This window comes from Pteropus medius, unplaced genomic scaffold (genome assembly GCF_902729225.1).
Source record: "Pteropus medius unplaced genomic scaffold, Ma_sr-lr_union100, whole genome shotgun sequence".
Taxonomy (NCBI): domain Eukaryota; kingdom Metazoa; phylum Chordata; class Mammalia; order Chiroptera; family Pteropodidae; genus Pteropus; species Pteropus medius.
In genome coordinates this window covers 13,891-36,640 of record NW_024347160.1, presented here as the reverse complement: position 1 = coordinate 36,640, position 22,750 = coordinate 13,891, and the positions used below count along the sequence as shown (strand labels likewise).

Here is a 22,750-nt window from a genome sequence, read left to right as displayed (position 1 = left end):
CACCATTCTCGGCCCGGCCCTTGCTGTGCTATGATGTGCCATCTCGCTGATGAGTCAGCGGGGCACAGAGAGGCTCAGTAACTGGCCCAAGGTCATCCAGCCCGGACGTGACCCCAGACGGTCTGGCTTAGGAGTGTGTACGCTTGACCGTGGCACTTTCTGTCTGAAACCACATGGGAGGGGGACAGCACGGTCGCAGGGAACTCAGTTTCCAGAATTTGTGCTGTGGAGACAGAAAACGAAGGCACCTCTGGGGGAAACGCAGCAGGGGCCTGTGCAGGGTGCCCGTCCAGGCCTGGAGGAGCGAGAGTGTGTGAGAACATCTCAGGGGGACAGTGGGGCTGTGGCCCAGGGCCCCGCAGTGCCACCAAGGTCTGCGAGGCCCAGACTGTCCACAGCCCAGCCTGAAATGTCTGCATCCGTTGTCCAAGCTGTCGCTTTCCCTGGCAAAGCTCCGTCGGCAGAATGCCAGTGAGTCAGGGGCTGCGACCCACCGAGGACTCACGTGTCATCCCCGCAGGCAGCTGAGGCCAGGCTCTGCTCAGAGTTCGTCCCCAGGACCCTGACCCCAAGGAGATGCTGGCCACTTCCCTGCTTTGCTGGGTGCTCCCACGCGTGCCTGAGGTGAGGGTCTTGCCCCTGCTCTGGGCCTGGCCCAGGGCGATGCTGCCCACACAGGAGGCGGGTGCCTCTCAGGGTTCTGTGGGGACAAGCGAAAGGCGTCCCTTGAAAAGCACGAAATGCCCCATGCCCCCCAGGACGTGTGCTGGCCTGTCGTGTGCTGCAAGTGGCTGCTTGGACTCAGCAGGAGTTCAGGGCGCAGGAGAGGGCAAGGAGGCCACCATGTGCGTGTGACTGAACAGACCACAGCCTTGACACCGCGAGCCCTCCTCGGGGAGAGGTGGGGGCCATTTCTCTAAAATAGAAAAACAAATCACAGGGAGAAAAGGGCGCCAGGGCCTTCCTCCTGAGGGGACAGCAAACAGAGGCCGCTCACGGACGCGGTCACAGACACGCGCAGTCACACAGGTGTTCGCGGACGCGGCCGAGTTTGCGGCCTGTGGCTGCCAAAACATGTCACCAGGAACTCAGGGACTTCAAACGACATGCCTGTGTTCCCTCGAGTCTGGGGTCAGAGGTCCAAGATCCATGTTCCTGCGCTGAGGTGCGGGCGTTGGCCCGCCCCGCCGCCCGGCCCCGCCCCGGCCCCGCCCCGCCGCCCGGCCCCGCCCACCCAGCTCTCAGCGCCACCTCTCTGATCCCCACCTCTGTCCCTGACTTCTAGACCCAGGTGCCGGTTGCCATGGACCAGCCAGAGGCTTCCTGCTCCAGGTGAGTGCTGGGTCTCAGACTGGTCACTTGGGGGACCCGCTGATCTCAGCCCTCTGGGGCTGCTGCCTCACCCTGCTAACTACCTGGGGCCTTGCACCCCCACGTGCACACCCTCCCCCCACTCACCCAGACTGGGGATTCTGAGGAGTCCTGCCCCACAGAGGGCACCCTGGGGTCCATGCCCCACTAGGGGCTCGGACTCAGCCCCGCCTTCCGTGCAAGACCCCCCAGTCCCGGATTCAGGAACAGACTCGGCGGGGCGGACTTGTGCTCTCTGCTGAGGCCAGGGCAGAGAAGGCAGGGAAGGGGCGAGCGAAGGCTTCCCGCACACCTAGCCCTGGGCGGCCGACCTGACCGCCAGGTGTGAGAAGGCACCAGGCAGGAAGGGAGGCACGGAGCAGGAAGGTGCCCCCAAGCGCTTGGGTCAGCAGTGGCCAGTGCCCGCCCTGGAGTTCCCCAATATCATCACCAGGCGGCGACGCGCTCAGAGGCAAAGCCCCGGACCCAGGTCCTGGGAGGGGCGAAAGCCCCTCTCTGCTGAGCTTGGGCCTGGAGCCCCCGGGGAGTCGTCGGGGCGCGCCTGAGCTCCTGCCGGTCGTGGGCGCCAGGACGCCGGGTCGCGGGGGGGCGGCGACGAAACCGGGCAGGGTCTCGGGACGCGGGATGCCTGCTGACCGCGCCCGCCCGCCCGCCCCCAGCGTGGAGCCCCGCGACGCCGCCGCCCGCGAGCTGCTCCTGGCCGCGCTCGAGGACCTGAGCCAGGAGCAGCTGAAGCGCTTCCGCCACAAGCTGCGGGACGCGCAGCTGGACGGCCGCAGCATCCCGTGGGGGCGGCTGGAGGGCGCAGACGCCGTGGACCTCGCCGAGCAGCTGACCCATTTCTACGGGCCGGAGCCCGCGCTGGACGTGGCCCGCAAGACCCTGAAGAGGGCAGACGTGCGCGACGTCGCGGCGCGGCTCAAACAGCAGCGGCTGCAGCGTGAGCGCGGGGCGGGGGGTCGCCGGGGTCCCCGCCCATCTGTTCCCTCGCGTCTGGGCAGGATCCCGGCCCCGGCGCTCTAGAGGGTGGCCCTGACCCCCGACGGCGCCCCCGCAGCACGTTCGCGTGGCCTCACCGCAGGTCGGCCTCCCTTTCAGGGCTCGGCGCCAGCTCCTCGGTGCTGCTCTCCGTCTCCGGTAGGTCGAGGTTCCGACGGCTGGTCCCAGGGAGGAGCGGGCGGGGGAGGAGGGCTGGGGCGGGGCAGGGGAAACTGAGGCCTGAGCCGGTGGGGGGCCACGGGCCCCAGGCGCGGCCGGCCCAGCCCCACCACCCTCGGCCGCCTCCACGCAGAGTACAGGAAGAAGTACCGCGAGCACGTGCTGCGGCAGCACGCCAAGGTGAAGGAGAGGAACGCCCGCTCCGTCAAGATCACCAAGCGCTTCACCAAGCTGCTCATCGCGCCCGAGAGCGCCGCCCTGGAGTCCGAGGGCCCGGGGCCCGAGGAGGAGCCGCCGCCAGAGCGCGCTCGGCGCTCGGACACCCACACCTTCAACCGCCTGTTCGGCCGCGACGAGGAGGGCCAGCGGCCGCTGACCGTGGTGCTGCAGGGTCCGGCGGGCATCGGCAAGACCATGGCGGCCAAGAAGATCCTGTACGACTGGGCGGCGGGCAAGCTGTACCACGGCCAGGTGGACTTCGCCTTCTTCCTGCCTTGCCGAGAGCTGCTCGAGCGACCCGGCGCCTGCAGCCTGGCCGACCTGATCCTGGACCAGTGCCCCGACCGCGGCGCGCCCGTGCGGCAGATGCTGGCACAGTCCGAACGGCTGCTCTTCATCCTGGATGGCGTGGACGACCTGCCGGCGCCGGAGGCAGCGCCCTGCACCGACCCCTTCGAGGCCACCGCCGGCGCGCGAGTGCTGGGCGGCCTGCTGAGCAAGGTGCTGCTGCCCGGGGCGCGCCTGCTGGTGACCACGCGCACTGCCGCACCCGGCAGGCTGCAGGACCGCCTGTGCTCCCCGCAGTGCGCCGAGGTGCGCGGCTTCTCAGACAAGGACAAGAAGAAGTACTTCTTCAAGTTCTTCCAGGACGAGTGGCAGGCGGAGCGTGCCTACCGCTTCGTGAAGGAGAATGAGACACTGTTCGCGCTGTGCTTCGTGCCCTTCGTGTGCTGGATCGTGTGCACCGTCCTGCGCCAACAGCTGGAGCTTGGCCAGGACCTGTCACGCACCTCCAAGACCACCACCTCGGTGTACCTGCTCTTCATCGCCAGTGTCCTGAGCTCGGCGCCCGCGGCGGATGGGCCCCGGCTGCGGGGCGAGCTGCGCAAGCTGTGCCGCCTGGCGCGCGAAGGCGTCCTCCGGCGCAGGGCGCAGTTCGCCGAGGCGGATCTGGAGCAACTGGAGCTCCGTGGCTCCAAAGTCCAGATGCTGTTTCTCAGCAAGAAGGAGCTTGCCGGCGTTCTGGAGACCGAGGTCACCTACCAGTTTATCGACCAGAGCTTCCAGGAGTTCTTCGCGGCGCTGTCATACATGCTGGAGGGCGAGGGGCCTCCCGGAGCACCGGCTGGCGGCGTGGGCGAGCTTCTGAGAGGGGACGCCGAACTGCGCTGCCACCTCGCGCTCACTACGCGCTTCCTCTTCGGACTGCTGAGCGCCGAGCGGATGCGCGACATCGAGCGCCACTTCGGCTGCGTGGTTTCAGAGCACGTGAAGCAGGACGTTCTGAGGTGGGTGCAGGACCAGGGCTGGGGACGCGCCAGGGCGGAGCCGGAGGGCATGCAGGAGGCCGAGGCGCTGGAGGGCGCTGAGGAGCCGGAGGACGAGGAGAGCGAGTTCAACTCGCCGCTGGAGCTGCTGTACTGTCTGTACGAGACGCAGGACGACGCCTTCGTGCGTCAGGCCCTGCGGGGCCTGCCCGAGCTGGCGCTGCAGCGCGTGCGTTTCAGCCGCATGGACCTGACCGTGCTGAGCTACTGCGTGCGGTGCTGCCCAGCGGGACAAGCACTGCGGCTGGACAGCTGCCGGCTGACCCCCGTGCAGGACAAGAAGAAGAAGAGCAGCCTGATGAAGCGACTACAGAGCAGCCTGGGCAGCAGCTCGTGAGTCCTGGGGCTACCACACCCTCTGCGGGCCTAGCGCAAGCTGTCGCCTGGGAGTCGTCTCCCCAGACCAGGCGCAGGGCATGAGGGCTGGTTCTGCCCACCCCTGGTGACGTGGCCTCCCAGTGACCACCTCTTTCCCCCTCCCTGTACCCACACCCGGCCACATCAAGGCTCACGTCGTAGCCTGGCCACATAGCTATAGACCCCCCACACACACACCTCAACCCACCGCCGCTTTCTCGTAAGTTCTGGAAGACACCGTGCTCCCCATGCTCTGAGCCACTGCACCTGCTGTCCCCTACCCCAGAACACTGTTTGCGGCCCAGACTCCCCCAGCTGGCCACTAACCAGCATATGCCATGACATCTGCCCACACCCATCTCCTCCACCAGACCCTCAGCTGCTCCAGGGCAAGGCCTGTGTCATTGTTTCCGTGCACTTGGCTCCAAGCCAGCACCTGGCCCAGGTGCTCAGCATCTGTCTAGGGACCGAGTGTCAAGATGCTGACAGGAGCTGAGGATGCCGCCTGCAGGTGCAAGGACAGACGCAGACCAGGGGTACCGGTGACACGCCCCCACTGGCTTACGCAGACGACGTCGGTGGGGAGAGTGCAGGGCCGCAGACGAGTTGTTTCGCTCTGGGTTTGGGGTGCAGGGGCAGAGGGGTCCTGGCTCAGCATGGGGGGAGGGCAGAGGCAGCTCCGACACCTGAGGACCACAGGAAGGGTCCTTGTGAAAGGAGGGGGCTGGAAGGGGCCAGGGCCTTCACCTCCCTTCTCTCTCCACAGTTCTCAAGCCACCGGGAGAAAACCTCAAGCCTCCCCTCTGCGCCCACTCTGCGAAGCCATGGCCGACCAGCAGTGTGGTCTGAACAGCCTGACGTGAGTGACCGTGCCCCAGCCCCTGGGGACACCGAGCAGGATACCCAGGGCAGGGCAGAGGTGTGGCCCTGCTTGGGGGTGGCTGAGGGGACTGGCTGAGAGCTTGGAGCCTCTGGCGTCCCATGCTGGAGCGGACAGGCGCTGCCTACACAGGCAGCAGACGAGAAGACGGGGCAGGGGCTCCATCGCCACTCAGGGGCTGGCGTGGAAGGGAGTGGGCCCCGGTTCGGTGGGAAGCAGCCGCGTCCTGCGGGAGGGGTGGTGTATTTCCATAAAGGGAAGGGTGCCTGGCGCAGGTGGGAATGCTGGGCGGTCCCTGTGGATGGAGGTTTGGATGGAGGCCAGCCTGCCTGCATTCCAGCCCTCCCCGTGAGCGGGTGCCAGTAGATTTCACCTTGGAGGGCCACTCAGGTACAGCACTTTCCAGGTACTGTCAGCTGTCACCCCATGAGCAGAAAGCCAGAATGATCATAGGAGCTGGTACTGATGGGCACGGTGACAGGCTCCGTCATGTTGGCGTGACATGGTGGCTTAGCTCACCTGCGGGTGTTTCCGGCACCCTGCAAGCAAACACAGGGAGCCGGAAGGGTGATCAGCACCTCCGGCTGTCAGTCCTACCAATGAGCGAAATGCACTGTGGCACTCGGCACAGCAGTATCTATAATGGCAAAGAAGCAGGAAGGACGGGACTGCCCAGCCGCTGGGGACCGGCTGACTAAGCAGCTATGTCCTGCCTTAACCTGACGGGCCGCACAGGGAAACATGTGAGCGACGTCCGCACGGGCTCCTCAGAAAGCTCTGGCAGAACAGTGTCCTGGAGCGCGGGCCAGCACGTGCCCGTGGGGTCAGGGCCCACGGGGACACCTGTGGTGACGGAGAGCAGGGAAGGCTGTGGAGCCAACACTCCTCGGACTGAATGACAGCCCCTGAGGAGCGGGTGGTTTGCGAGGTCGGGGTGCAGCGAGGTGGCCGAGGGGCCTGCACACAGGCCACGTGCTTCTTGCCCACAGGTTGAGCCACTGCAAACTGCCGGACGCAGCCTGCGGTGACCTCTCTGAGGCCCTGAGGGTGGCCCCTGCCCTGACGGAGCTGAGCCTGCTGCACAGCGGACTCAGCGACAGCGGCCTGCGTGTGCTGTGCGCAGGCCTGGCCTGGCCCCGGTGCCGGGTGCAGACACTCAGGTGAGGCCTGGGCTGGGAGGGGCAAGGGGAGCGGTGGGAACCCGCGGCAGTCCCTAAGGTCAACCGGACCCCCAGGGTGCAGCAGCCCGGCCTCCAGGAAGCCCTTCAGTACCTGGTCAGCACGCTCCGGCAGGGCCCTGCACTCAGCACCCTGGATCTCAGCGGCTGCCAGCTGTCGGGCCCCATGGTGACCTACCTGTGTGCCATCCTGCAGCACCCAGGATGCCGCCTGCAGACCCTCAGGTGGATGCGGGCACGGGAGGGGGGCTGGGAACACAGCCTCTCAAGCCCGGGCTGGGGTGGGGACCTGGGCGCTTCACCTGGCCCAAGAGATGAGCCCTCCGGGGCCCCCCTGAGTGACCACTCTGACCCACGCCTGGAGGCACACCTCCAGAGCCCTGGCCCCAGCCCCTGGCCTCGACCACTGCCACACCGACGTCCATCTGTCGTCTGGGGCCCATGGCCACAGTCCGGGTCCGTGATCCCTAACCCTCTTACTCCTCCAAAGGCTCGGCCCCCAGCTCCTGTCCCCTGTCCCCAACCTCTGAAAACCCCCCTGACTGGCCACCTTCTGTCCCTGTGTACTTTTGGCACAACCCGGGCCAACAGCCCATCACTGCCCCCACTGCGCCCTGTTGCTGCCTCCCCCAAGGCCTGGACTCCCCCCAACTCCCTCCTGCATCCTGTTCCTGTAGCCTGACATCCGTGGAGCTGAGCGAGCAGTCCCTGGAGGAGCTGCGGGCAGTGAGGACAGCAAAGCCAGGTCTGGTCATCACACACACAGGACTGGACAGCCACCCTGAGCTTCCCACGAGCTTCAGCAGTGCCCTCTGAAGCCTGGACAGCAGAGCAGCTAGGAAGGCTCCAGGCAGCCCTGTGGGGTGGGCTTCCCCACTCCAAGGGCAGGGGGCGTTGCTTGCATCTCTGGGCAGCTCTTTTGAGCCTGCGGGGCCCTGGACAGGCAAAGGAGAAGCTCAGACAGACAGGGCGCTTCGCCTGGTCTGGGATGGGCCCCGCCCCACACACACTGGGGACAGGTCATGCCTCTGTCCTCCACACCCGGAGTCAACGCCTCCCTGTCCTAGGACCCTGCAGCTGTCCCCTTGCAGACCCTTCCCAGCAACAATAATGATGCTGAGAGCCTCCGGTCACTGAGCACCTACCCCGTGTTGGCCCTTACCTGGTGTGCCGGGTGCAGAGTGAACCGTCATGGACCCGGCCTCCAGCCTCAGTGTGGCCTCACTGCCCAGGGCTCTGCCCCTGGGCCAGAGGATCAAGCAGGGCTTACCCTCGAGCAGAGGCAGGTGGGTCACCGTCCCTCCCCAGGAATTTGGGAAGTGGCGTTAGAAGGGAAGCCTCCTGAACCTGACGAGTCCACCCACTGTCCACCGTCTTCGGGTCAGAGAGCGGGAGGGTGGGCGCGGCAGCTTTGCCGGCAGCCGCCCACACTGGCAATAAACTCTCCTTTGCGTTTGTTTCTATTGGTGTCTGTTGCATTTGGCCGCGTGCCCTAACGAGCTTTCCTTGGGCCTCTAACCCACTTATATAGGGTGGGGCCATTGTCCCCATCTCATGGGTGAGGGACTGAGGCTCTGGGGCCAGCCTGACTGCAGGGAGCTCTGAGGCAAGCTTGGCCTTGAGGACAGGGCAGCAGTGCACTGCCCTCGGGTCCTCAGGCCTTCGCCTGAGACCCCAGTGCAGGTGGAGGGGACCTGGGAGCCGGCCCCTCACTTCCGGAGGAAGTGGCCTTCTCTCATTCACTCTCTAGTCCAGATGCAGCTGCTGCCCCCTGAGGCCGGCATCCCCCCCACCCCCCAAAGACAGCTGGAGCAGCCATGGGGGCCGTGGAGGGGGGCAGCAGGCAATGAGTGGGAGAGCGCCAGCCGAGGGTCTCCTGCAGCCATAAGGGGCCCGGGAAGACCTAAGTGAGGGCGGCTGAGGGTGTCGTGACGAAAAGCGTCCCGGGCCACGGAGGGGGCCGTCTCGGCCGGCTCAGGCAGCTATGGCAAAATACCAAAAACGGGATTTTATTGACAACGAGGATTTATTTCTTGCAGTTCTAGAGGCTGGAAATCCAAGGTTGAGGTGCCAGTCAATCCAGTGTCTGGCGAGGCCCCTCTTCCTGGATGCAGATGGCTGTCTTCGCGCGTCGTCACGTGGTAGAGCCGGCTCGTTCTCTGGTCTCTTATAAGGACACTGATCCCACTCCTGATGGCTCTTGACCTCATGGACGAAGGGCCCTACCTCCGAATACCATCACATTGGAGATTTGACTTCAACAGATGGGTTTTGGGGACACAAACATTCATTCCATGACAGGGAGTCCTCTTGGGGTGTCACAGAAGCAGCAAGGAAGCCAGGCTGACTGCAGCGGAGTGGGTGAGGAGGCTGGGCTTGTCCTCCGGGTGAGGCGGGCACCCTGGCAGTCTCCCAAGTAGAAGGCATGGTCTGGCCTAGCCCCTCAGGACCAGGGAGCATGGACAGTGCTCACCCAGGAGGTCGCCGAGGGAACAGTGAGATCGGGCATGGTCTGGAAGGTGGGGCCGAGAAGGGGGATGGATGTGGGAGTGGGACACAGGCGACCTGAGCAGCTGGACCCGCGGTCGCCATCACCTGTGCTGGGGGAGGCAGCAGAGAGCAGGTTCCAGGGGACGTGTGGAATCTGAATGTCTCCGGCTGGACAGAGTGGTCAGAGCACATGTGTCATTTGGGTCAGACATTTGGCTCTACCCAGGGCCTGAGAGACAAGCAGGAAACAGGCCCCAGGCAAAGCCCAGGGCGTCCAGGTGGAGGCTAAGGGAGAAGGGGCTGCCCGAGCCAGAAGGCAGGGGCGGAGCAAAGGGAAAGACACCTCTCCCGGAGGACTGCCAGCGTCACCTGTCACCTCTCCTAAGGGGAGACAGAGGGGAGAGGCTATAAGCCTCAGCTCCACCCCTGGAGTGGGTTTTGAGGTCAGGTTTGGCGCCTGCTCCTCACGCGGGTTCCGGCCAGTCCCGGCCGTCCCCACACCGACCCCGCACCGACCCCGCACCGACCCCGCACTGACCCGGCACCGACCCGGCACCATCCTCCTACCAGGTCCGCAGACGGACCTCGCAGCCTCACGAACCGGAACGCGGGGAGCTGAGCCCAACCCACCCGCCCCGCGGGCAGAAGCCCGGCCTCCGGGGGTGGGGACCCAGCCGCCCGTCCCGCCCTGCGTCGCCCCGGGGGCGGGGACTGCGGGGCCTTCCGGCGACACAACCCCGCAGCCAGGCTACTTCTGCCTCCGGCCCTGGAGTGGCAGCGCCCACTGGCTGGAGCCGAGGGGTTCGGGAGGGCTGTGGTGAGCCCCAGAGGCGCGGCGACACCGCCCCCCCTCTGCTGGCGCTGGCCCAGGGCTCCCGGGGCTGCCCCGCTGCGCCCAGGCCCCCGGCCCCGCAGCCCCGCGGACTTCCCGCCCCGCCCCCAGCACGGCCTCCTGGGGGCAAACGTCCCCTGGGCCGAGGCCTCTTCGCTTTCCAGCACCAGGTCTGGGGTTCCTGGGGGTGTGGCTTGGAGAGAGCGGCCTGGTTAGGACTGAGGCCCTAGGGTGGGAGTTTGGGGGCTCGGTCGTGTAGCTTGAGGTCAGTATTAGGGGGCGTAAGTGCTTGTGAGGGTAGAGGGTGTTTCTGGGGTGGCCTGAAAGTGAGGGCTCTGGAAAACTGGGCTGCCAGGGTGAACCCACAACCCTCCCCTCTGTTGGGGCAGGAGAGCTAGAAGGGGGAGGCCCAGCTGATGGGGGCCCTCACCCCGCCCCTTTCCAGGCCCCCCCTTGGAGCAAGCTTTTCCATGGCAGATGCCACTGAGGACCCCACCATATTCACGGCCCACTCTCTGCCCAGTGACTCCCGACTCTGGGCCACTGTGACCAATGCATACTTGGGCACACGTGTATATCACAACGCACTGCACGTGAGTGGCATATACAATGGGGCCGGGGGGGACACGCACCGGGCCATTCTGCCCAGTCCCCTCAACATCCAACTGGAGGCCCCTGCAAGGACAGGAGAGCAGCTGACCAAGACCTTCAGCCTAGACACTAACACAGGTAGCCACTTCCTGTTCTGTCCCCCCTCCCCATCTCGAATTCCGGATGCCTGACCCACAGAGAGGCCCCGGGGGCTCCTGGACTGGAGTGGCTCAGAGGGGGGACCCACTGCACTGAGGGAGCAGACAGGCGTGGGCAGCTTTGTGACAGGCGCGGGGCGTTCAGTGGGGCACCGTGCCCGCAGGCTCCTTCCTGCACACCGTGGAGGACTCCAGCTTCCGGGCCGCCCAGCGCATCTATGCCCACCGCACACTGCCTCACGTCCTGGTCTGCAGCGTGTCCATCACCCGCCTGGGTGCCGGGAGCCGGCCCATCACGGTGCTGCTGAGGTCGGCCTTCTCCCCAGAGAGCCCGGACTTGGCCCTGCACCTGGGGCCCGACTTCCGAGGAGCCCGGTGAGCAGGGCGGGGCCAGCCGGGTGGCCGGGGAAGGGGCTGGCCCCTGAGACTGGCCGTGCTCCTGCAGGTACCTGCACGGCCACACCCTCACCCCCGAGCAGCCCGGGGGGCCGCAGCAGGAGGTGCACATGCTGTGGACACCAGTGCCCCCGGCCCTGACCCTCGCGGCAGGTGAGGACGTCCAGACCTGGGAATTCCTGGTGGTGGTGGGCGGCAGCCAGGCTGAGGTCCGGACCTGCCTTGGCGAGGCCCTGCAGCTGCAGGCAGAACGCGCCCTGTACCCTGCCCACGCCCAGGCCTGGGCCCAGCTCTGGGCCGGCTGCGGGCTGGATGTGCCGGGCCCGCTGCGCCTGCGCCAGGCCCTGCGTGCCGCGCTCTACTACCTGCTCAGCGCTCTGCCCCAGCCCGGGGCCCCGGGGCACACCTGCCACGGCCTCAGCCCCGGGGGCCTCTCCAACGGGAGCCGTGACGAATGCTACTGGGGCCATGTCTTCTGGGACCAGGTGTGTACCATCGCCCCCAGCACACACCTGCCACAAGGCGGGCAGCACGTAGGCAAAGAGGGTCTTGCAGCTGAGGACGCAGGCATGGCGGCCGCCTCTGTGGTTGGGGACGCACAGGGGCCACGGCAAAAGAGAAGGCTTCCTAGAGGAGGTAGCATCTCAGCCAGAGAGTGTTCAGGGGTCTCATGGAGAAGCTAGTGAGGTAAAGAGACCAGAAGGTCCGGAGGCCCAGAGCTGGGAGGGGCGTGGATCTGCCGGGGGCGGGCATCTTAAGGGGCCGGAAGAGCAGCTGTGAAGGGAGCTCGCTGCGAAGCCTAGAGATCTGTCAACTGGGGAGCAACCTGGACAGATGCGTGTTCTGGAAAGACCCTTGTGGCTGCTGAGGGAGCGTGGGGGGCGGAGGGGGAGGCCTTGGACAGTGTGGGAGCCAAAACCTGGGACTTGGTGATCCTGGCAGGGGAGGGTCCAGCAAAGCCAGTGCTGCGGTCCACTTCACAGGTTGGGCTCAGGGAGGCTGGGTCACCACTAGGTTGTGCTCCCAGCCTGGGCTGCCAACACCCCGATTCTGGCCTGAGCCCCTGGCCAGATCTAGATGCCCGCTGGGGAGGTGAAGCTCTGGGCTGGGGATGGGACATGTGGTGGGCAGATAGGGAAGGCCTGGCAGAGACCCAGGTGGGCGGCAAGGCGCAGTGCCGGCTCTGAGGCCCTGCCATGGCGGAAGGTCCTGGAAGGTCAGCAGGCAGGAAGAGAGGGTGTGAGAGCCAGGACAAGGGACCCTTCGCTGTGCTCGCAGGATCTCTGGATGTTCCCGAATGTCCTGGTGTGGCACCCAGAGGCTGCCCGGGGTCTCCTGGAGTACCGCATCCGGACGCTGGCCGGGGCCCTGGACAACGCCCGGAGGCTGGGCTACCAGGTCAGAGGTGCCTGAGCACCCACCCTGCAGGGCCCCGGAGGGCTCCATGTCACCAGGCCCCGCCTAGGCCTGCACCCCTCACCCCAGGCCCCCTCTCTGGATGTTGCCAGGGTGTCCTGGGTTCTTACAAGGGCCCAGCAGCATGCCCACAGCACGCACCGTGCAGCTGGGAACAATCGGGACCCACTGGGGTCCTTCACTGCCCTGTGCCGGGCAGCACACGGTGGAAACTGGGCAGAGGCTGCCTGGCCCACGCTAGAGACACGCGTGGCACTCAGAGCCAGCAGGCCCCCACAGGGGCCGAGGGCTGAGAGCATGGGGACACGTGTGGGCCACCCCACCCCAGAACGGACTCAGGTCTGCTCTATCCCCAAACGCACAGGGAGCCAAGTTTGCCTGGGAGAGTGCGGGTTCCGGCCTGGAGGTGTGTCCCGAGGACGTTTACGGGGTCCAGGAAATCCACATCAACGGGGCTGTGCTCCTGGCCTTCCAGCTGTACTACAGCAGCACCCAGGTGAGATGTCACTGTGCCCACCAGCCGTGATGATTCCTGGCATGGCCACGCCCCACACCCGGCCAGGACGTCGTGTCTGGAGCCAGGCCTTTGCTTCTGGGCACTTGGAAATGCAATGACCAGTGGGAACTAGAAACACAGGTGCCATGGCCTCTGTCCCATGCTCTCCTGCTCCTCCAGGACCTGCAGCTCTTCCAAGAGGCGGGTGGCTGGGACGTGGTCAGTGCTGTGGCTGAGTTTTGGTGCAGCCGTGTAGAGTGGAGCCCTGACGAGGAGAAGTACCACCTGCGGGGTGAGGGCATGGGGAGGGCAGATGTCGTGGGGGCAGAGCAGATGGTCATAAGGCCAGGGGTTGGAGGGACTGGGTTGTCATGGGGCAGAAGGGCAAATGGTCACCAGCTGGGGGAGCAGGTAAAACTCAATGCCTCGTGTGATTTCTGTGACCTAATGTTTGCCGGGACAGGGGCAGTAAGCACCTCTTACCTTTATGTGCCCAGGAGTCATGCCCCCCGACGAGTTCCATTCAGGGGTCAACAACTCCGTGTACACCAACGTCCTGCTCCAGAACAGGTCCGACCAAGAGCCCACCCCAGCCCCAGCGCGCGGGGGCCGCCATCACTGCCCGGGCTGCAGCCCCCGCTCTCCACCTCTGCCTCTAGCCTGCGCTTTGCTGCTGCTCTGGCCCGGGACCTGGGCCAGCCTGTCCCTAGCCGGTGGCTGGAGGTGGCCGATAAGATCAAGGTGCCCTTTGACCCGAAGCACAGCTTCCACCCTGAGTTTGATGGGTACGAGCCTGGTGAGTGGACCCGGAACCCCTCCGAGGCCCCTTCTGGCCTCTCTCAGGACCTCGCGCCAGCCGTGGACTCCCCTCCCCCCGTCAGCAGCGTCTGTCCCCCAGGAGAGGAGGTGAAGCAGGCAGACGTTGTGCTCCTGGGGTACCCTGTCCCCTTCTCCGTGAGCCCTCGCATTCGCAGAAGAAACCTGGAGGTTTACGAGGCTGTGACGTCCCCCCACGGCCCTGCCATGACCTGGGTGAGGACGCCGGGGTGTGGGGTGGCGTCCTCACGGCGGCCCAGCCCTGCCCCACTGGCGCGGTCTCCCTTCCGCATGCAGCAGACCTCATGGCAGTGTGTCCTCCGCCCCAGAGCATGTTCGCCGTAGGCTGGATGGAGCTGCAGGAGCCCAGCAGGGCGTGGGACCTCCTGGAAAGGAGCTTCGCCAACATCACAGAGCCCTTCAAGGCCAGCCGTCCCCAGCCACCCCCCCAGCTCACCAGCCTTCCCTCACGCCCCTGGGCTGTGAGGCTGGGAGCCCAGCCTTGGGTCACAGCAGGGTCACAGCCTGGCCATTCCCTCGTGACCCGGGGCCTCCCGGGAGCAGAGGCAGTGGCCGCGGGAGGGTCTGTGTCCAGGGTCTCCGCACTGACTGCCTCACCCCCCGCAGGTGTGGACAGAGAATTCCGATGGGTCGGGGGCGGTCAACTTCCTGACCGGCATGGGGGGCTTCCTGCAGGCAGCGCTCTTCGGGTTCACCGGGTTCAGGTGAGTGCCGGGCCCAGCAGAGGGCGACACCGGCCGCTGCCGGCCCTCCTCACAGAATTGTCCCGTCCTGCAGGATCACGGGGGCTGGTGTGACCTTTGATCCCATGTGTCCGGCCGGGGTCACAGGCGTGAGCGTCTCCGGCATCTCCTACCAGGGGAACAAGCTTGACTTCTCCTTCTCCGCGGGCTTGGTGACAGTGAAGGTCAGGGCCCGAGCGGGGCCCTGGGCGCCCCCGCTGGAGGTCGAGCTGTGGCCATCACAAGCCCGGCTCCCGCTGCCCCTAGGTAAGGCACTGCCCCAGACCCCCCAAGGGGCCCAGGGCCTATGCCGCCCAGGGTGGCCCCTGGTGTGTGCCGCCTCCCACGAGATGCCCCCTCCCCGCAGGACACGAGATTTCCTTCCCTTGCTCGGCTGGCCGGATACAAAGGTCCTTCCCGTAGGAAGCAGAGATAGCCCTTCTGCTCCAGGTATTTCCAGAGAGAGTCTTTCGAAGACGCTGGACGCCTGCCAGACCCCACGGGACCACATTTGGGGCACCCTTGGGCCCTCCGCCCCACTGACTCCCTCACTCTGGCTCTGCCTGGGGCTCTGCTCCTGGACCACCAGCACTGTGGCTTCCGGGGTGCCTCTTGGGCCCTGCCCTCTCACGCTCTCTGTGTGGTAGCCCTGGCTGGGGCACTCACCCCTCTTTGACGTTCTACTGGCCTGTCGTCCCCTCCCACTCACCTCCACCTGGCAGCCAGGCTCGTGGGCTCCAGGCAATGTCTGAGTCAAGACTGAGCCCTTTTTCTGCCTAGACCCCACGAGGCCCCCACCAGCCATGTCTGTGCCTGGCCTTCTGGGCTGACGGTGGCACCTGTCCTTTCCCCAGGCAGACAGCTCTGCCGAGGAGGCAGAGGGGGGCTCAGCCTGCCTCAGCTGGGCGACAGCGAGGCAGGGCCCTGGGGAGGGGGCCTCGGCTCGGAACTGTTCAGGACTCAGTCACAGCCCAGCACAGGAGAGCGTCCAGGCCCGGTGGCTGAGGGACGGTCGAGGTGCGTCTAGGTGCCCTCGGGCCGTCCTGGGGAATCGGTGCTGCAGGTTTTGGCTCCCCTGGCCTCTGAGCCGCTTTGCTGAGGTCAGACAGCCCCTGTCACACCTTTCCACGGCCAGGTGGGGTGCGGAGCAAGCTCCCATCCCTTCTGACCAGCCACAGGACCAGGGTAACTGAACCTGGGTTCAGGGCCATGGCCCTGGTCCCCTCTGTCCTGGCCGGGCTGCCCTTGGCCTGCCCAGATTCCCCTCCTGGGGCCTCAGCCCCTCCCCTGGCACATCAAACTTGGGTCCTCGGGGACTTCCCAAGAATGAGAGGACACGGCGCCCGCCACCAGAACTGCGGTGAGGCCGGCCTGCTACACCAATCTGCCCAAGCAATAAAGTGCTGGAAGAGCCGTGTGTGAGGAGCCGGGGAGCCCTCCTTCAGACGTGGGCTCGCCCTCGGGTCAAGGGTCAGGCCGGCAACTCGCCAGGCAGAGCAGTAGCTGGGTCCTGTGGTCAGAGCCCCCACCTCCGTCCCCTGGCAAATTGCTGTTCTCTGTCTCCTGCAGAGTTAGTCCCAGTACCTGTGGATGCCACCTCGGGAGGGAGAGAGGAAGGGGGTGCATCTGTGTGCTGTGGGGGGCAGCACACGGACAGAGTGTGGCTGAGTTGCACACCTGTCGGCACCAGCTCCCTGAGGACCTTGGTGGAGCTCATCCAGGTGCCCACAGGCTCTCCCTCCTCAACTGGCCATGCAGCAGAGGCCCAGCAGGTGGGGACACAGCTCAGGCGGGAGGGGTCTTGCACCTGCAGGACTGACGCCGCATGATATCGGCTGCACTGTGTACCACGTGTGTGCGCAGCCACCTGTGCATGTGGCAGGGGGGCCCTCTGAGGAGACTGGCCAGTGGCAGCGTGTGTGCGCTGGCGTGGCTGGTCAGAGGCCCCAGTAGCCAATTGCTTCAACTCGATCGAGGCCCCTCAGCCTGTCCAGAAGACACAGCCAGAGCCAGGGAGGGCTGCTGGTGACCTTCCTGCCGCCTGGCTGGACTGCATGCTCTGTCCCCGACACCGGGCTAATCATCTTTGCCCCGTCACGACTGGCAGGCCGTCCCATGCTTGGGGTCACGCAGTCAAACACACACAGGCCTCCATACTCAGCGTGGATTGGTCCCTTTCAGGCCAAGCCTGGAGCTCAGGGTTGGCATGTGTCCTCCACCCTGGTCCCAGCCCTGGCACTCTGCCCTTGTCTTTGGTCCAACATGGGACCAGCGCCCAGCTTGCGCCAGTGCCCTGTCCCCATCCCCAGGTCCCAGCCGGCACATGCCTCTGCCTCCAGGGGCCGGCTGGGAGCGGCAGACACTCCTCAGCGTGGGGCCGGTGGCCAAGACACCATCTCCACTGGCACGCAATGGAGATGGCTGAGCCAGCTGTCGGGGAGGGTACTTTGGGGGCTCTAAGTACAGCAGTTAAACAGAGACTTCCATCCCCAGCCCAGGCAGAGAGGCCAGGCGAAGGGGGCTCCCTGGGGACAGACGGGACCCTGGGTGGAGTGCTCAAAACACCGAGCCACCCTGTGTTTAAGGCCCCTGCAATTAGCCTGCCCTGTCATTGGCCTGGCCACAGCAAAGCCAAGGGGACCTCGCCCCAAGCCACACAGGGTGTGCACATGTGTTCGGCAGCTCCTGCCTCTGCCAGGCTGCTGGTTCAGGGAGGTGAGAATAGAGATTCGCATCTAGCACCAAGGCTGCTCAGAAAGACCCTCATCCCCCAGCCCCGCTCAACTGCCTGGGTGGGGTTCGTGCTCCTGTATGAGTGTGCGATGTGCATGTGCATGGGTGATGGCTCTCCAAGCCCGTGTGCTCATGTGTCTTTGGGTCCAGCCCTGCTAACCCACTGCAGGGACTGAGATTTCTCAGGATTAAAAGGGTACGGGGTCCGGGGACCAACAGAGCGACCTAAGGAAGGCAGTCGATACACACCTGAGCCACAGACAGGAACGTGCGGGACAAGACCTCACTGGCCAGGGACTCCCACCTACCTTGCATGCAGACGTGTGTGCACACACAGGCTTGGGGACAGGCACACGTGGAGTCAGGAGACGCCACGCATCCTGGAGACACACCACTAAACCACAGGGCCCAGCAGGGATCAAAGCCTGAGTTCTCAAACTTGTTTCTAAAATACTCAGGCGCCTCCATGCTGGGGACAACCAGAACAACGCCCAAAGAAGACTGTTCAGAACAGGGTCCTACCATGAGTGCTGGGGTCAATCTGGAGGACCTGGCTGTGGACGTCCCTAGGTAGCTCCCCTCAGGAAGACACCCTCCCTACCCAGCCAAGGAAGAGGCCCAGGAGGCACTTTCTGGGACCAGGCACTTTTAATTGTGGGACCTAGGCTGAGCCTGGTAAGTGGGGAGTGGGGACCAGGGACCATCGAGGTTAGGGGAGGCCTCTGGAATCCGAAAGGGGGATCCTCGGGGCTGGCATCGGGTGCCCAGCCTGAGGCTGGGGGTGGGCGGCGGGCCCTGCCACAGAGCCGGGGTTCCCGCAGATCCGGGTGGAGCCCTGGGCAGCACTCCGGGGGGGCTGGTGTCCTGGGCTCGGGGTCCCCGGGTAGGACGGGGTCGGGCCCAGCCTCTCAGTCATAGTCCGCATCGTCGAACTTGGTGCTGAAGAAGGCGGCAGAGTCCTTGGCCAGCCGGGACAGATGCAGGGCGCCCGTCACCACCAGTGCCAGCAGCAGGAGGGGCGGCACCAATGCCCACATGGCAGCCAGGATGTTGTAGCACTTGGCTTTGGAGCCCAAACGCCGGGCCTCCTCCAGGTCCCCAGCCACCTTCTGGTCCCGGGCCTGCGGACGGCAGCAGGGCCAAGTATCCACCTGCGCTGGGCCCTGGGGGCCCGCCTCCCCACCCCAGGAAGCCCCTGGCTCACACTCTGGAAGGCCCAGTGCTGCACCCAACATCTGGGCGGAGGGACGTGGCCTGAAGGGGGCACGCCCTGGGCTCACCCACTCCCTTCACTGCCCCTGAGTGGACACACAGGCTCGGCCCTGGAGGGGGGGGTGGTGCACGAGGGACCTCAGCCTAAGACAGGGCTGGAAGGGGCCCCTGCCTGCCCCGCTCCAGCCACGGGTCCAGTGGCCAGGCCAGCACCGGCCTCCAAGGACCCTGGGTGGGTGGGGAGCCCGGCAGGGTGCTGAGGCTCCCCAGGCAGAAGGTGAAGCCAGGGCGGAAAAGGCCCCTGTGGCTGAACGGCCGCCGGGGGGTGGGGGGGCCCGACCCCTCTGCGCTGCGGGCCGGACCGGCCTCCTGGCGGAGCGCCGTGGGGGGAGCGCGCGCCCACCTTGATGGAGTAGGCCAGCGCCAGGAAGCCCAGGCAGCACAGGTTCAGGTAGAGGGTGCTGAACACCGACCAGATCAGGTGGTCCCGGGGCGCGGGCCGCGGCGCCGCCAGCGTCAGGGTCGTGTGCGCGCGGCCGTCCGCCTCGCGGGGCGCCGGGGCCCGGGGGTCCTGGCGGGGGTACGCGGTGTCCATGGGTTCCAGCGCCGTCGCCGCCTCGCTCGCCGCCCGCCCCGAGGAGCGCGCGGCGGCCGCTTATACCCGCCGCGCCCCCGCCCGCCGGCCCAGCGCCGCCCGCTAAATATAACGACAAATTACAGCGGAGCGAGCGCGCCCCGCCCGCCGCGCGGGCCCTGGAGGCTGCGGGGCGGGGAGCAGCTGCGGTGCCTGCGCGACCCCGCGCCTCGGCCCGCCCGGGAGGCCCCTCGCGCAGACGCCAGCTGCACGCACTTCCCTGGCCGCCCCCCTGGGTAGGGGTGCACAGTGGCTCCAGACGCCCACGAGAGCCCTTTCCCTGTGGCCAGAAGGGGTTGGCAGCGCCACCTCAGGGCCCTGCCGGGTGCGATGCTGCCTCAGCTTCAGCGAGGCCTGCACTAGGCGCCCTGAAACCACAGCCTCTGCATCCCCAGAGCACAGGCCCTGCTCCCATCACCTCTGGTCACCAGGGCCCAGCTGTGGAAACACAAAAGTCCCTGCCGGCCTCTCCTCCTGGACCTTATGCTCAGGCATGTCCCCTCCCCTGCTCTCACGTGGGACCCCCCCCAGGAAAGGGGGCGCCCTCGTGCCCAGCATTTCCCACCATAGACAAAGCGCAACCGCCGACCAGCCCAGGAGCTGGGGTGCTGCAGGAGCTGGCACAGGCAGGCGTGGGGTACAGGCGGCCCATCCCTCAGGGGTGCCAGGACTGAGTTGAGAACTGAGGCAGAGCTGCCAACTGCAGACCACAGCCAGCAGGACCGACCTGGCCCCACAGCCGGAACCCAGGTGAGCCCGGGTCCCCAAAGGCTAGGGTTCATGTGTGAGGCACAAGTGATGACCATCGCGCTATGGAAACTGGGCTCATGTGAAGTTGGGTGCACCTCCCCGACACCAGCCTGTGAGCACCCAGACTTCTCCAGCCTCTCTACAGTGACCACAGAGCATGGGGTCAAACCCAGGTGCATCTCCCTCCCACACCGCTGGGGCCTCATACACAGGAACACCTGTGGCGGCACCCTCTCCCTGCTTGGGGCTGAGACCACCCCCTGCGCACCCTGGGCCCTGGCAAAGGCTCGGCCCAGTGCCTGAGGGTCCCCAGCGGCTGCGACACATGGCTCCATCACTGTGCCCAGACGCAAACGCCCATGGCCTCCTGCACGGCACCGCAGCCCCCAGCCACCTGGGAGTCGGGAGGCTCATCCTCGAGGCTAAGGGTGCCTGGACCAGCGAGCCCTTGTGTCAGACTCAGACGCTGGGGAAGAAGGGAACCCTCCCAGGGCCCTGGTCCAGCTGCTCCTCTCAGCAGGAGGCCAGAAACCAGTGAAGTCCAAGTGCAGGGCCCCCCTCAGAGCTGCCAGCAGGTGGGCAGGGGGAGAGGTGGACTCAGTCTTAGGGGCAGGCTGGGGACTCTCAGCAGTGTCTGCTCCCCAGGAAATGTCACAGCATTGACACATGTAAGTACGCTTTATTCAATTCGGTTGTAGACAAGGATATCGTATAAAGGAGTAGGGGCCTGGGGCCTGGGGCTCAGGGCCAGGAGTAGACGGTGGGGCCTCGGTTCACTTGCCACGACCACTGACTAGTGCTTCACGTTCTGTAACATCGTCTTCGCGATGTGCAGGGAACTGATCACCAGAAAAATGGATCCAATGATGACAATGATGCCCAAGACCAGGGCACAGATGTTGAGGCACTTGGCGGTGGAAGCGTAGCTCTTGGCCCCGATCACGTCGCCCACCATCTTCCGGTCCCTAGACTGGGGGAGAAGAGATAGTGAGGGACCTGGAGGGTCCCGTGTGACTCAGGTTCTCCGCTGGCTGGTCCCTGTCTCTCTCTGTTCCCTGGAGCCTGAGCAGGACTGTGCACTGAGGGCCCTTCCATCCCGGGGCCGGGAGCTCCTTCCTCTCACACTCTCCGCCTCTCCAGGGGTCGCGGGGCTGATCTTCCCCGAGCCCTGGTCCCTCTGCTGCTCTGCTGGCAGCTCAGGGTTTTCTGGGTCCCTTTGTCTTTCTGAGAGAGCCTTGGAGCCACACAGTGAGTCTGATGGATGTAATTTCTGGTATGGACGGTAGGGAGATCCGTGGAGTCCCAGGGACGGAGGTTGACCCTGGCCATCCCCAAGCACCCCATGCGGCCTCACGGTGACCTGCACACGCACAGGCGCCACACACACACGCACACACACACACACACACACGAGGGCGCCTCCCCAAGGCCGTCTGGGCCGGGGGACCTCTGTGGGCCCCTCGCCCTTTCCGGAGAAGCCGCCACGCGCCCACCCACCTTCACGGAGTAGGCGAACGCCACGAAGCCCAGGCAGCAGGGGTTAAAGAAGAGGGTGTTGAACAGGGACCAGACGACGTGGTCGGGCACGACGGTCTCGCTGTGGATGTTGACCACGGTGGAGGTCACGGCCCCCGAGGTCTGGGGCGCCCCCAGCATGGCGACCTCGTGCTCCTCGTTGATCATCTCCAGCTTTGGGGGAGCAGGGGATCCCAGGAGAAGGCAAAGTGAGTTTCTGCAGGCAGGCGACGCTGAGCAGTGCGGGGCGATGCCTGGACGGTGCTCAGGGCCCCTCCCCGTCGGGGTTAGTTTTGATTTCTCAGAACTTTCTGTTTCCTGGTGTTTTGAAAATTGGCAATTTGGCTGGGGACTAGGCCTGTGCAAGAAACCAATGAGCGTCGGGTTACATGGGGGGAGGGGCTGTGGTCTAAGGGTACGTTTCCTGTCCCCATAGCTCAAATCCGCTCTCTCCTCACTGAGGGCTGTGGGGGGCCCTGGGGACGGTGCCCCAGCGAGAGTCAGCCCTCCCTCTCCCCAGCCCAGGCCCCACCTGTGGGGGGCCTGCCAGTCTCCCGCCGCTGCACACTCTGGCCCAGGGGGAGCCCCGGCCCAGGGTTCCACTGGAATTCCTCTGATTTCTGCTGTTTCATACTTTGCAGAGTCTGGACATGTTGACTTTGATCGTTTTTGCTAGTTTATTCGCTGCTTTTGTGTGGGGAAGGGCTTTTGGGATTCCCTTCCCCACCGTTTTTCTCAGTGGTAATCATGGCACACACACTCCTGGTAGCGGAAAGGTCGAGTCCCACGCTCCCACGCCGGCTGTTCCCCATCCGGACAAGCGCGGGGGCCGTGTGGGTGATGACACTTCAAAATTGACAGCTGAGACTTGTGCGTATCAGTGTAAGTAAACGCCAGCTGAAAGTGTGAAAACCAAATGGAAGGAAAGAATGACAAAAAAATGACAGGTGACAAAAAAGCAGAAAGTGATCATCTGCGCGAGGGCACGTGGAGCCTCACTCTCAGTCCAGCAAGCACGTCCTCTCCCTGGCTGCTGTGGGGACCGGCTTAGGGTGGGGCACGTCCCCATGGGCAGTGGCTGGCCTTCTGGGCAGGCCAGCCAGGCGGAGGTGGCTGGAATTGCTCCCTTCCACCAGTCCTGGCCTGGCAGAGATCAGAATGACATCCGGTCCCGGGAACGCAACAGAAATTAGCGCCACCCCCACAGCCTAGCAGGTGAGGTGTGCTGGCCCCGCCAAACCTCTGTGACTTCGCCCCGGCAGGCAGATGCACCTGGCCTTGGGGTCTGCCAAAGGCACCCAGGTCTGCCAAAGGCCATCCTTCCTATCTCTAAAGATGGACACAGGCCACCAGGTGGCCTGGTAGCAGAACCGCCCACCATGGCAGGTTCAGTCAGACCCACCAGGTCAGAGCTTTGGGTGGGCCCAAGCAGCAATGCATTTGAGACGGGGGTGGAACGTTCCAGATCAAACATGCA

General features: G+C 65.5%; 4 protein-coding genes and 1 long non-coding RNA gene across 18 annotated transcripts; 2 read left to right on the top strand and 3 right to left on the bottom strand.

Annotated features, from left to right (window-relative positions):
* Positions 1–762: 762 nt before the first annotated feature.
* NLRP6 (NLR family pyrin domain containing 6) lies at positions 763–7,921 on the top strand. Its single transcript, XM_039876947.1, has 9 exons — positions 763–901; positions 1,286–1,332; positions 2,031–2,311; positions 2,470–2,508; positions 2,663–4,409; positions 5,200–5,292; positions 6,303–6,473; positions 6,549–6,716; positions 7,169–7,921. The coding sequence occupies exons 2-9, from the start codon at positions 1,304–1,306 to the stop codon at positions 7,305–7,307; spliced, it is 2,667 nt and encodes an 888-aa protein (XP_039732881.1). The 5' UTR covers positions 763–901; positions 1,286–1,303; the 3' UTR covers positions 7,308–7,921.
* A 577-nt stretch (positions 7,922–8,498) lies between these two features.
* On the bottom strand, positions 8,499–9,631 carry LOC120614159 (uncharacterized). Of its 4 annotated transcripts, none has more exons than XR_005655874.1 (2): positions 9,509–9,631; positions 8,499–9,362 (listed from the first exon to the last, which is right to left on the bottom strand). It is a non-coding gene; the product is annotated as an uncharacterized LOC120614159 (long non-coding RNA). The 4 variants fall into 4 exon arrangements; XR_005655872.1 differs by having other exon boundaries at positions 9,520–9,631; XR_005655873.1 differs by having other exon boundaries at positions 9,531–9,631.
* A 53-nt stretch (positions 9,632–9,684) lies between these two features.
* On the top strand, positions 9,685–15,846 carry PGGHG (protein-glucosylgalactosylhydroxylysine glucosidase). 11 transcript variants are annotated; one of them, XM_039876936.1, is made up of 13 exons: positions 9,685–9,798; positions 10,259–10,542; positions 10,727–10,937; positions 11,008–11,443; positions 12,237–12,356; positions 12,739–12,870; positions 13,051–13,162; positions 13,368–13,440; positions 13,530–13,902; positions 14,016–14,111; positions 14,314–14,411; positions 14,485–14,696; positions 14,797–15,846. In XM_039876936.1, exons 2-13 carry the CDS (start codon positions 10,284–10,286, stop codon positions 14,850–14,852), a joined length of 2,178 nt encoding a protein of 725 aa, XP_039732870.1. In that variant the 5' UTR covers positions 9,685–9,798; positions 10,259–10,283; the 3' UTR covers positions 14,853–15,846. The 11 variants fall into 11 exon arrangements, 10 of the variants coding, with proteins under 10 accessions (XP_039732870.1, XP_039732871.1, XP_039732874.1 ...); XM_039876937.1 differs by lacking the exon at positions 9,685–9,798 and adding an exon at positions 9,883–9,983; XM_039876935.1 differs by lacking the exon at positions 9,685–9,798 and adding an exon at positions 9,891–10,078.
* Positions 15,847–17,510: 1,664 nt separating this feature from the next.
* IFITM5 (interferon induced transmembrane protein 5) lies at positions 17,511–18,991 on the bottom strand. Its single transcript, XM_039876945.1, has 2 exons — positions 18,778–18,991; positions 17,511–18,283 (listed from the first exon to the last, which is right to left on the bottom strand). The coding sequence occupies exons 1-2, from the start codon at positions 18,967–18,969 to the stop codon at positions 18,071–18,073; spliced, it is 405 nt and encodes a 134-aa protein (XP_039732879.1). The 5' UTR covers positions 18,970–18,991; the 3' UTR covers positions 17,511–18,070.
* Positions 18,992–20,417: 1,426 nt separating this feature from the next.
* Positions 20,418–21,625, bottom strand: LOC120614158 (interferon-induced transmembrane protein 1-like). Its single transcript, XM_039876946.1, has 2 exons — positions 21,256–21,625; positions 20,418–20,728 (listed from the first exon to the last, which is right to left on the bottom strand). Exons 1-2 carry the CDS (start codon positions 21,439–21,441, stop codon positions 20,552–20,554), a joined length of 363 nt encoding a protein of 120 aa, XP_039732880.1. The 5' UTR covers positions 21,442–21,625; the 3' UTR covers positions 20,418–20,551.
* Between the last annotated feature and the right edge of the window lie 1,125 nt (positions 21,626–22,750).